We start from the raw sequence: 12905 nt of genomic DNA, 5'->3' as shown, positions 1-12905 counted from the left end.
GGGGTCGCTCATTGGGACTGTACTCTAGAGGAAATATTTCAGCGAATTGGGCTTAAAAGGTGTGCACCTTTTATACCTTGCCGGCAGCATTATAGTAAAGGCGCCTGTCCTGGTTTATGTTACAGGCTAGATCTTCAGAGAGGTCAACCCGTTTATGGGAGGCAGGCGATAAGAATCGCACCACCAGCATCAGTGGTGGGTTCCCACAGTAAAGTATTTCCATTTCCAGCACTGGTCCTGCTGAAAGAATGCGTGCCCTCCAGGCTGCAGGTGATCCCGGGGAGAGCCGTGCTCGATCTGACACCGGGAGTACTTCCCCAGCCGTCACACCACATCAAAGAGTACGCTCTCTGCCTAACCTGAGGCACGCGACGTGCCCTGCCGCAGCAAGGCCTAGGCGCGAGCCTGTCGGCTTCCATCACTCTCTGGGGGTGGACGCTGCGTGGGGGAGGGCTTCTGGAGGCGCCTGGCAGATGTCTGACGGAGGAGCGCTGCTGTAAGACATACCATGATGACTTGAGAAAGGTGCACCAGACAGTGGGGGGCTGGCCTACAGATTTGCTTGCGGGCCTCTGCACCATCAGCCCCTTTTTTGTGGGTCCCCTCTCTCCCATCCACACTGTCTTCTTCCTTCCATCTCTCCTCCACCCCCACTTAAAGCAGTGATCTTCAAACTGTGGGGCTGCCCCCCTCTGGGGGCTGGGGACTAGCAAACATATTGAGGTGGGGTGCAAGGATCTTCAAAAAGGGAGTATGGTGACTGCTTTTACCAGAAAGTGTGTGCAGATCAGGGCGTCAAGTCCTACAAAAAAGGTGGGGGGACTCATTAACATAACACTTGGATATGGCGTCACCAGAAATTAGCATATCAAGGTGCCCTCTGAAAAAAATGGGGGGCCTCGGTCCACCCGCCTGTGTCCACGACTTGAGCACTGAAGCAAATATGGCATCTCGGGGGCGGGATCGGCGGCAACACTATTTTTACTCAAGGGGGACACATTATAAAAAGGTTTCAGCATCACTGTTTCAAGGTAACACATTTGTTGTTAAGCTTCCAGTAGTCATTTCCTCTTTAGATTTAATGTCAGTGTTTGCTGTTTTACTACTTTTTAAATCTTTATATAGGGACAAATTGCTTTAAAACTTATCATTTGGAGAACACAAATTAAAAATTCTCTTGGGCGGGAGGAGCCCTCTTAAACCCAACTTAGAGGCAGAGTGTAATGTGGGACCACTTTGAAAAACATTTTCAGGGCCACTTTTGGTTCCCAGGGCACCCCAGGTGTCAGGTTGCAATGGTACTGCCATGGCCACCCCACATAGACACCTCCTTGATACCTTCCAGGATGTGCACTGCCCGTGGTTGCGGGCCCCGATGAGCGGTGTGAGGTTATCTCAAGGTATCCTTGGACAGTCTCGCAACCATTAGACCTTCTCATCAATAACCTCGATAGAAACTCTCTGGATTACTGAGGACCACTGAAGCCTTCCAGGGGTTTCAAGGTCAAAAGGAGCACCCCCAAAAAAGCCAAACAATAGGAGTAAATAAGTCAAAAAATCAGATTGGCTGACCCAACTTGTGTTTTTGTCTCAGTCTAAAAAAATAAACCCCACCCGGGACTTCATACAAAAAGATTCTCCATTTATTTGATGGAGTCATTTCGTCATAAAATATTACACAAAGTGATTTTTGGCGTTTGATCAGGGTACAACTTCTTCTGTTGGCGACCAAAGTAAAACCCCATTGGGAAAATGTTGCGTTGGTGTGGTAATTATGGGAGGAACCAGTACCCCTACCTCCTTGGTTAGTGGTTCATCCCTTTTTGTTTCCACCAGTCATAAAATATTAGACATGGAAACATTAAATCTCCCAAAAAATGGCTGTGACTTCCAGGATCTTATCCGTGAAGTTGTACGACTCGTTCCCCCAAATGAGAAAATTCAACCTCTGCGGAGAGGGCCTGCTCGCTAAATGTTTTGGACCCTGACTCCCTTGATCTCTCATCCCTGTATGCATGTATGGGGACTTTGGATGCCTGGCCACACATGATTGGTAACCATTATTGAGCAAGGGGCAGTCAATAGTGGACATGTCACCATGCAGACAGTGCTGATGTATTTTTGTTTTTGTCACTTCGTATGCAAGTCAGTGAGGCCCTATCATGGGGGTAATTTTAGGGGGGGACAGGGGTGTTTGTCCCCTCCAACTTTCATGTCACACCATTTTGTCCCCATTCATTTGGCTGGGGAACCTTTTCTTCAGATGTTATGTCCCCCACAACATTTTCAGCAAAGTTACTCCACTGGGCCCTATCAAACATGAGGAAAACATTGCACCTTGGAAGCCTATGGAATATTTCTGCATTGGTTTTATCCTATGCATACAGGTCAGCCTAAGTAACTCTGGTTGATCTACCGTATGGCCGTAGCACAGCATGGAGGCTGCAAAAACATGCATTAGCCTCTCACAATGGTTTAGGCTCAACACCCTGGGCCTCATTACGACCCTGGCGGAATGGGTTAAACGGCGCCGTAAAAGGTGCCGGCGCCGTTCAACCCGTTCCGCCACATTACGCGGGACATGGTAAGCACGTCTGGGAAAAACCAGGCGTGCTTACCGGGTCCCACGAGGGGAAGAGGGAGCAAACAACGGGCCATCTCGTAATGGCCCATTGTCTGGTCCCTCTCCTATTCCCATTCAGCCCTATGGGGGCTGAAATGGGAATGGGGAAGGACCGTGTCCGGGTCCTTGGAGGGAGGAATTACCGGGCCACCCGAACTCGGAATGGCCCGGTAAGTCCTCATTCCAAGGACACAGACGCGATTTCGGCGGTAGCCATGCCGCCAATAGCGGCATGGCTACCACCGAACTCGTAATGAGGGCCACTGATATGATATGATAAGTCATTGATAATGCGCTTGTACATATGTGTTTCTAGGCACAACAAGACAAGGGAGGGTATGGAGGGAGGACCAGACAAACGATCTTACCAACCCTTGTGTCATTGAGATCGTGCAGTGTCATTCAGATCGTGCAGTGTGAGATTGATAGTCCGGTTGGGCTTTGCAATCACTGAAGACAATCGTTTGATTGTGGCTGCGTGGAATAAGCGAATGCACGCTGTAGTTGGACAACTCAGGGCTGGCTCTAAGATTGGAAATGTAAGCCCACTTCACATGTGGAACACGCCAGACTGTGCACGGAAGGTGTGAACATGCATGTCCACTTGTTTCTCAAATTGTGTGTCTTTGGAATTTCTCTACAAATGCATCACTGTTTTTTTCATACTGGAGTCTCCGTGGACTTGTCAGCTAAAGTATTTGGAAATGCAAAACTTTGGATCAACAAAGTGGTCATTTCCCTGCACTGGTAAAGAGAGCTGCTTCCTGATCTTTGAGTACGTGCATTTTTCTTCCATTGTTAAGGCCTTGAAGATAAAGGGCCCTGCAGAACTGAATTCCTTGCATACTTCTTCCAGGAGACAATAGTGTTTAAAGTGCAAAGATCTCTTGTGATTTTTTTTCATTTTCTTTCCCTGTGAAAGAGATGTCCGTGTGACCACTGTCTAATACAGAAGTCTCTGGTTCTTCGAAAGGGTTCTGTGTCACTCCATTGCCAGGTTTTATTTTGCACTGAGATTTTTGGCTGAGAGAACTCATCGGCGTTTTGTATTTCTTTTTAGGGGGATTCTCCAAAATCCCACACATCCCAGTTATTTACTACTTATTCCCCAAACCCCATAACCCGTATTTCCCTTTACCCCACCATATTTTTTGATTATTTCTTCAGCCAAAAATCGGCAGCAAAAATGTCCGCATAAAAAAGGGCAATGAATGAACGTCGTACCCTTCGAAGGCTTATGCACCTACCATCTCAGCATAATATTTTTAGTTACTTAATAAAGGGGGTGTTTAATTTTAAAACGGAACTAACACGGCATCAAGCCTTTTCTCTGTGTATTTACTTCTAAGAAAGCTCCATTTTGCAAGGGGAATGGCCAATCGAAACATGGCCACCAAGGAAGGACAAGCGAACATTCCAAAGGGACTGCCTGAAGAGTGCACGTGTTGTGGGCGCATCGCCCCAATAACTGATATTCATAGTACAGAGACTCCTCAGATTGTTTGAATGGACACTGACCACGGGTAGGAGTGTGGGTGGGGCTCATATGTGGTCGACTTGTCCCTGAGAGAGGGCCAACTTCCTGCAATAGAAGGAAGGTAGCTGAAGGGGTCTGCACTGTAGCGCCAACTTGTGGTCCTCAATGGCTGACTCTCTTATGCAATGACACTGCTGCATCAGTGGTTCTATGTGAGTTTGACTCTTTGCAATCTGCGAGACCCAAATTGTTGAGTATTGGGCAATTGAAATCCTAAACGTATTTCTTTTATGTACTCAAGCTATCTTGACACCTCCTGGCAAGGAGGTTCAAACGTTAAATAGTGTAAACTAGATGGAAGAGGCATCATAAGAGTGAAAAGTTGAAAGACAGAGTACGGGGTACGGGAACATAGAAGTCGATTTTAAGTGCGGCAGCTTTGTGGTATTGCACGATTTAGAAATAAGACCACCGGGCAGGCGGCAACTTCTGGTCCTTGAGAGTTTCGTGTCCATGCCCTTTCAACTGAAATTGGTGTGTTTCATAACAATTGCATTCTTTAGCTACAAAATCAACAATCATTTCAGAACTTCATCAATAGGACAAACGAGGATCTATTTAGAAGACTCTTCTATTCTTGATGCCTTCCAATATGGCTTGCATCCTTCAATGGGCACATAGTCGGTTTTATTCTCAGTTATTGAGGGCGTTACCTTGACACTTGACCAGGGTGGAGTTGGCACACTTATACTGCTGGATCTCTCTGCAGCATTTAACACAATCAACCATTCCATCTTATGTCAACGCTTGGAGGACATTGGAGTTGGTCGGCCTGCTCTTTGTGAGTACAGGTCTTTTCTCTCTGACCGGATGCAATCTATGTCCCTTCCACCCTTTTTCTTTTGCCCCTTCACCTCTTACTTGCGGGGTCCCGCAAGGTTCGGCCATTTGTCCCTTATTATTTAACTTCTATGTCCTCCCTCTCGCCAAACGGCTTAATTCACATGGCTGCCGTTTTTCTCCTATGCTGACGATATGCAGGTTAGTCTTTGTATCAACTATGGCCAGAGGTTAGCAGCTTCCCGTCTTGGAAACTGCCTTGCCGACATTGGAAGCTGGATGAATAAGAACGGACTTTAATTGAACACAGAGAAAACTGAAGCCGTGGTCCTCGGCTGCACTCCTTTGGCACACTCGCCTTGGCTCCCAGACTTCTGGTCCTCTCCCTTAGGGCCTTTACTGGTGCTGGCTAGTTTAGTTATGAACCTGGGAGTGAAAATTGCTGCATCAGTCTCTGTGGAACCACAGAGTCGTGTCAAATACAGTGCCGGTCATCTTAAATTTAACATGCTGAGGAAGATTATTCGTCCCTGTTAATCTCTGGCATATGGTGGGCTCGTGCTCGATTGCTCGGACACTAGATTACTGCAATGCCACTCTGTTTGCACAACCTAAATCTCAAATACATCGTCTGCAAGTGGTTCATAATTTGGCAGCTCGGCTGGCTGTGGGGCTGCCCAGATATTCTCACATGTCTCCTGTGTTCCGGAGTCCGCACTGGCTGCCGATAGAAAGCAGAATTAGATTCCAGTCCCTCTGCATGGTCCATTGGGCTTTCCATGAACTTGGAGCACCCTGCCTCTGTGAGAAGGTCATTAGATACACGCCCCAGAGAAACCTTCGGTCTGCCAACCTGCTCTTGTTTCAGGTACCTAGACTCTGTAAAGCTACTGTGGGAGGCAGAGCATTCTCTTTGCTGCCTCGTTCTTCTGGAACCCCTTCCTCTCACTCTCCCTCTCTGTTATTGAAGACCATCTTCTCTTTAGGAAAACTCTAAAAACATTTATCTTTCAGTGAAAGATCGTATGGCTTCCGTTGACTGGTTTCTTGTCCGACGATTGGGTCACTCAAGCGTCAGGATACCTCTGGGTCACAGTTACGCTATACAAATGCTATTAACATAACATATAAGAACACAAGCCAACTTTGTAGGCATGTTCATTCCCATGGAGGACATATTTATATGTGTTGTTACGTTTGTGGTATTTATACTGCCCTCCACTGCCATTTGCTTGGTCCCCTGGTTCGCTGGAGGATCTGAAGATTAAAGAGCGGGAAGGGGTTGTTGAAAATCCCAATCATGCCCATCCTATATTAGGTTTCCGGATCCCAAGCACTCTCTGTATGCGCTGCTACAGCGGAAAGTAGATCTACAGCGGAACAGCGGTAGTTGCTCCCTAAAACACAGTTCCTTCCTAAGGAGGTTCAGCTTTTTGTACAGAATTATGAGAAAAATGACAGTGCACCAAATTAAAATGGGCCTTTCTTTCAGGTGATTCTGAAGCGGTTGTGCAAGACTTGAAAGGAGGAAACTGGCCATGTACTCATTGAATCCTGTGCACAGGGCAGAGTCTGTGAATTGTGTTGTGCCGTCCAATCAGATCCAGCAGACCGACCCAAACATCCGACGTGTAGGTGCTGACCTTTGCGTGGGCCACCTCCACCCAAAGCCCACACTACCATTCCAAATGCACGCTGAGAGGATACCCCTGGACAGCAAATTGCAGCCTCCAACCTAGTGGCAAATGGATGCCCTGCAACCATCTGGATGGACGCCCAGCCACTTCTGCGTGCAAACACCATGGTGCTCAGAGGCTGCAATGCCTTGGAATGAAACACAATGCACATCCTGAATAAATAAAGAAATAACTGATATTGCTATCTTTCAACTCGAGAGTATTCTTTTTTTTATCAAGCTGGCAACGATGCAAGCTTGAGTTGGCACCATCAGAATTCAAATTTCTAGCTCCTAGATTTGTGAGCAAGCACATTAACTCATTGAGATATCATACTGAATGCTTCTTTCACAACGTGTATGATCTGTATGTGGAGGCATGGGGGAGAGGAGTCTTGGAGACCAAAGGGCAAGATTAAGGAGGATATCGCGAAATCGAATTTCATAACAAGATCACAATGTATTGCAATGCTTGGTTCCACATTCACGCCTCTTCTAAGGGGTGCAACTTTACTACCGCACAAATTAATAGTACACAAATGATCAACCTAGGATGAAGGGCTGAGTCGGCTCTGCTGAGATGCAAAACAATTACTTGTGCTATCCTACAAACTTGGGAAGTGTTTCATTAAACGTATCCCCCTCCCTCGCTCTATTTGCTCTGTCTGGTGCTTTGCACAGGCTGCTCCAAATATACAATTTCCTGATTGGAATTGCAAAACCAAGGCCACCCTGGCTGTGCAGAAGATAAACCTGGCGTCAGTGCAGAACCTCTGGTAATTGTTTGACTTTTGGATGAGACAGAACGTTCAAAAAAGCAATTCAACTGCAAAACATGTGCAATGTGACTGACCGCAAGATCTGACAAACATTCTGAATTGCGTCAGTAGAATTTGGCAACGTGACTTGTTGTCGTGACCTAACCAAACACACTCCTAATTTCCAGTCCATTTATGCACAAACACTTAATGATGGCCTGCTCAGATTTTGCATCTCGTTTCCCAGAACCGAGAAGTTGGAAAAAGGGGGTTTGTGGTTTGGCATAGGGGGTTGTGTGTTTTCTACGCCTTTATGAAAATACATTAGGAACAAGAGGTTTTCAAGAAGCAGAAAACAAACAGTTAACCTTGCAATTGAAGATTCTCAACAGGAGAGCCTTTGACTCATATGTTGAGTTTGCGACAATTGCAATGCAACTTTACACAAGTACAGTGCTGGACTTCACGTTTACCCCATATCCTTTACCAATCATTGTCATCTGGTACTTTCATTCATCTGAGTGGTCCCAAGACTACATCTCCCAGAATGCCGTATTTTGATAACTCAGGAATTGAAACATAGTGCCATAGGTGTGAAGGAGTCATCTGGTAAGTCTCAAGTTAATAAGCCACCTCTAGTAGCTGCTAGGTTCAAAGGCACATTCTCGGTTGTACAGTATTACAGGGAGCTGCCGGTACTTACTGCGCTGCTACACGGGATGTCCTTCACTTTAAGCCAGGCAAGATCCAGCGTCCCTTCTCCCTTGTAGCAGGACTTGAGCCTCTCTTTAATGCGGTCATTGATCTCCTTCAGCACAAACACACAAAGCGCAGTTTCATCCAGGGACTTGACTCTCCTCTTCTGCCCCTTGGAGAAAACAGCAAACAGGACATCGTCGTTGGGGCCGACCCCCAGTGACCTCGCTAATATAGCGCCAGCTTTGGAGAGGTAGGCCGCCTGCAACAACCGATATTCCACACCATTCTTCTCGCAGCCAATTGGGACCTCGACATAGGAGTTGAAGGCGGCGTCCTCTTTGCAAAGCCGGACCAGCTTTGAGGTGTAGACCTGCTCCTTCGTGGTTGAACCCTGAGGGAAGGTCATCTCGGGCTGCAGCGTCAAGAAATAAACATGGTTGCCACTACTGAAGCCGTAGATATAGTAGATGTCGAAGTCAGGGATGATGGTGAACGTGTCTGAGGGGATCTTAATCATTGAGGCGACAAACTCATCATGGAACACGTAGGCAAACATCCCGTCATCTTCCGGGTGCTTGGTCAACTTCCTGCTGGAGATGGTTGGAAAGTATTCTGGTTTGCCGTCCACGGCCGTGGCGAGGAATAGCTTGTCATCAAGCTTGCTATGGGACACAATGACTCCGAACACCGAACCACTTTCGTTGACACCTGAAAGGTAGTGTTCCTTCCTGTGAAATGGTTCCCCAAGCTTGAATAGGTCATCGAGCCGTAGGAGCTTGCAGATCCCTTGGTACAGACTGCCACAAGCTATCAACCTGTTCTCTTTGTAGTCAATGAGCAGCATTTTGTTTATGTTGTTGGTTACTGTCAAGGGTTCTGTGCACAGCTGAACAATTGTAGGAGGATAACATTTTGGATTGTCCTCTTCTGGGCCAGTTTGATGTGTCAATAAAACCTTGAGGTCATTGGAGAGCTTGTAGATCCTGTTTACTGCCCCAAGGTAAACATGTCCCGTTTTGTCGTGGACGACCAAGTGGTTAAAGGTCCAGTCTACCTGTTCAACATGGAACGTGGTAAAGTTCCTCTTTGTGGGAGCAGGCTGTCTAGCAAGGACTGCCACCGCTGAAATTAAAAGAAAGTGAGAGATCCAACATGTCCACGTCCAGCTCACCACCGCCATGTTTCTATTGTGATATCCAACTTGTAGTTCAAAGACGGACGGGGCAAGCAGCTGCCACGTCCAATCGCGTTCCAGACCAGATCTTCAGAGGATTATTTTCCTGTGAATGGAAAAAAGAAATTGTCAATAAGTGGCCTTCATTTTTCATAGTTACAGTGCAAAATTGATGTCTTATTTCCCAACCATGCTTCTGATTTCTTATCCCACACCAGAACACATTGTAGTAAAATTAATTTGAACTCCCTGAAAAGTTTCAAACATGTGAATAGTTAACTTTAGACTGATAGAAAGAAACATGTGTTCGCTTATTCAAGGATACTGATTTAAAAACCTTGATGTTGATTGTATTGACTGAAAAGAAAGATGTACATTTCGAAATTTAGCTGCTGTTCTTAGATATTTGATATTAGCCAAACTTGCTATTCTTACCCAAATACCAAATATTTCATTTGGGTTCACGAAAAAAAACAGATGGTTCTTCTTCCTCTTGGGTTGCAAATATGTTTGCTTTCAGGATACCCCTCATTAGTATTCATCAGACAAATTTGCATGAATATACAATCATTGTATGTAAATTTATCTTAAGAGAATTCATTATTGATAACTTGAAATCTCAACATGTGTTTGTCCCTCGAGATGTGGACTTCAACACCCCTGCATTAGAACATACTGTATCAATGCATTAGACAGCCTAACATGTTTTCTAAAATCTGCGGCGCGTTTCAGGGGAGCGTGTCAGTAGGAATAAGCAATACTTGGTATCGAGAAAAGGATATGGGAAATTCATTGATTTAATTAAATGTTTGATCCTAGACTAAATAATTGGCCTGGTTCCACAGTCCCAGATTATATTGATAATGAAAAAGCAAGGTTGATCATTGACATGAACTTCGAAATGGGAAAAATAATTTAATCAAAATTACATGAGGTGCGCCAGCACGGTCTAGCGTTCTTGCAGTCGAACCCAGTAGATCCATACCTCAAGAAACCCATTTCAAGAAGTCTTTGAAGCTCACTCAGCTTTACGACCCTGTGTTCTTCAGAGAAAGGAAGGGGAATTTGTCCACCTGGCACTTTTCATGGCACTGTCTATATGCGCGCTAACTTCTGCCGCACCACAGCCCACTCCTAGCCAGAGCATGGTACTGCATGGCCGCCCCACTGGAGCCCTTCTAAAGGTGCCCATAGCTCCTGTAGGCCTCGCCGGTAGCCCACTCCCAGCCAGAGCAGGGGACTGCATGACCGCCCCACAGGAGCACTTCTAAAGGTGCCCTTAGCTCCTGTAGGCCTCGCCGGTAGCCCACTCCCAGCCAGAGCAGGGGACTGCATGACCGCCCCACAGGAGCACTTCTAAAGGTGCCCTTAGCGCCTGTAGGCCTCGCCGGTAGCCCACTCCCAGCCAGAGCAGGGGACTGCATGACCGCCCTACAGGAGCACTTCTAAAGGTGCCCATAGAGCCTGTAGGCCTCACCTCTAGTCCATGCACAGCCAGAGAAGGGCACTGCATGACCGCCCCACAGGAGCTCTTCTAAAGGTGCCCATAGCTCCTGTAGGCCTCACGTCTAGCCCACTCCCAGCCAGAGCAGGGGACTGCATGTCCACCCCAGGGAGCCCTTATAAAGGTGCCCAGCAGCTCCTGTAGGCCTCGCGTCTAGCCCACTCCCAGCCAGAGCAGGGGACTGCATGGCCACCCCACAGGAGCTCTTCTAAAGGTGCCCAGCAGCTCCTGTAGGCCTCGCCGCTATCCCACTCACAGCCGGAGCAGGGGACTGCATGGCCGCCCCACAGGAGGCTTTCTAAAGGTGCCCAGCAGCTCCTGTAGGCCTCGCGTCTAGCCCACTCCCAGCCAGAGCAAGGGACTGCATGGCCACCCCACAGGAGCTCTTCTAAAGGTGCCCAGCAGCTCCTGTAGGCCTCGCCGCTAGCCCACTCACAGCCGGAGCAGGGGACTGCATGGCCGCCCCACAGGAGGCTTTCTAAAGGTGCCCAGCAGCTCCTGTAGGCCTCGCCAGAGCCGGGGACTCTATTAGTAAACAGCACACACCCCAGAGCCTTTGCCTGGAGCCACAGAGCGCCAGAGATACGCAGCACTGCAATTATGAATGTGCTGTGTACACAGCCGTGCTCTCTCCTGCCCATCACGCATGAGGGCCGAGACGGATCCCCAGTCATTCATCACGCACCGGTTATCGCTTGCATCTCGAAAGGAGAAATTACAGCAATGGGGAAGCGAGAGACAACCGAGGGCGACAGGCTCTGCTTGGGCTCATTTCAGAAAATCAAAATCGCTGATTAAAAGAAAAAAACAAATAATGTGTGAAACAAAAGATAACAATGGCAGAGAAAATCGGGCCGGCTTTATCGTGCGCGGCACCTCGCAGAGATGCAGTAAAAAACACAACTCGTAAATGTTTTTTAACCCATAGAGCGCAGGAGGTGTAGGCAAGAATGTAGGCAATTGGGTAAAGGACAAACGCTTCAACATGACGTTTGACACCGCCCCCCACACCCTCCCACCCCTTGCCTTACAGATGGGTAAAACAGTCTAAGGCACCTGTAGGTACCTGTTGGTAATGAAGCCAAAAGAATGCAGCGAGGTGCTGAACGACTGCAGATTATCACGAGCAGACCACGCAGCCGACAGGCAGTTTGAATACTAAATGCCAGCTGAAAAGCCATTCATTGCTCGTTGGCAGATAGGGCGCTTATGTCTGGGAAACTGGCAAGGAGGCAACATGTTGATAAGAGCATTGTGGACTCTGCAAGAGGAATGCGACAGGTGTGAGGGTGCCAGCAAAGATAGCCTGAACCATTTAAAGGAGTATGTTTCTGTGTTATAAAACTGCCAACTCAGGCAGCTGCTCGGGGGCCCCAACTTCCTTGCTGACCATTTCAACTGGAAAAGTTAAAAGGCCCTGGTGCCGTCCACGGGGGGACAGGAGATCCAATGGAGGTACGCCTACGGGCCACCTCACTCAAAGACTCAACCAGACAATCCTTTAGAAGGCAGGGTAAAGCTGGAGACAGTGGAGGGCGTCGTCTGTGCGTAAAGGACTGGTGTGGCATGGGCAGGTCGGGTGGGCTTGGTTGTGCTTGGCTTCAGTCACATTTTGCACCTCTGCTCGTCAGGCGGTGACTCGAAGCTGCTTTCAGACTGGCGCCGGGATGTGAACAGGCTGAGGGGAAGTGCTCGAGATTCCCAGGGCCCCATTTTGTAAGCCATGTCTCCAAAATCATAAAGGTGTAGTTACATGTTTTGCATAGTGCCGACGCTGATGTCATTTCATGAATGCTATAGGAGAAGAGGTATTCGAATTGCAAGTCCTTTCACCTTTGATAACCTCATGGCATATGACAACTTCACAATCTCACCGAGGAAGATAAAAGCCAGGCAAGGACTTGCAAGCGGTGGATGAAGCTCACGATTGAGAATATCAGTGAAACGTAAATGATGCCTCGGATATGAGCTGCTACATGGAAGTATTCCCAGCCATCAGTCACTGGGCCAAAGGATGCCCTGCCACGAGCTCCAACGTGGAAGTATTCCCAGCCATCAGTCACTGGGCCAAAGGATGCCCTGCCACGAGCTCCAACGTGGAAGTATTCCCAGCCATCAGTCACTGGGCCAAAGGATGCCCTGCCACGAGCTCCAA

At 47.8% G+C, this 12905-nt stretch overlaps 1 protein-coding gene across 4 annotated transcripts in view; it reads right to left on the bottom strand.

Annotated features, from left to right (window-relative positions):
• PLXNA4 (plexin A4) overlaps positions 1-12905 on the bottom strand; it is a 1277179-nt gene that overhangs the window by 1083823 nt on the left and 180451 nt on the right. For all 4 annotated transcript variants that reach the window (XM_069629627.1, XM_069629628.1, XM_069629629.1 and 1 more), the window contains exon 2: positions 8077-9352. In XM_069629627.1, coding sequence (XP_069485728.1) covers positions 8077-9252 — 1176 coding nt within the window. In that variant the 5' untranslated portion in view covers positions 9253-9352. The remainder of the gene's footprint in view (positions 1-8076; positions 9353-12905) is intronic.

Source organism: Ambystoma mexicanum, chromosome 12 (assembly GCF_040938575.1).
Source record: "Ambystoma mexicanum isolate Mex_15411 chromosome 12, UKY_AmexF1_1, whole genome shotgun sequence".
Lineage (NCBI taxonomy): Eukaryota > Metazoa > Chordata > Amphibia > Caudata > Ambystomatidae > Ambystoma > Ambystoma mexicanum.
This window is presented reverse-complemented; position numbering and strand designations above follow the sequence as displayed.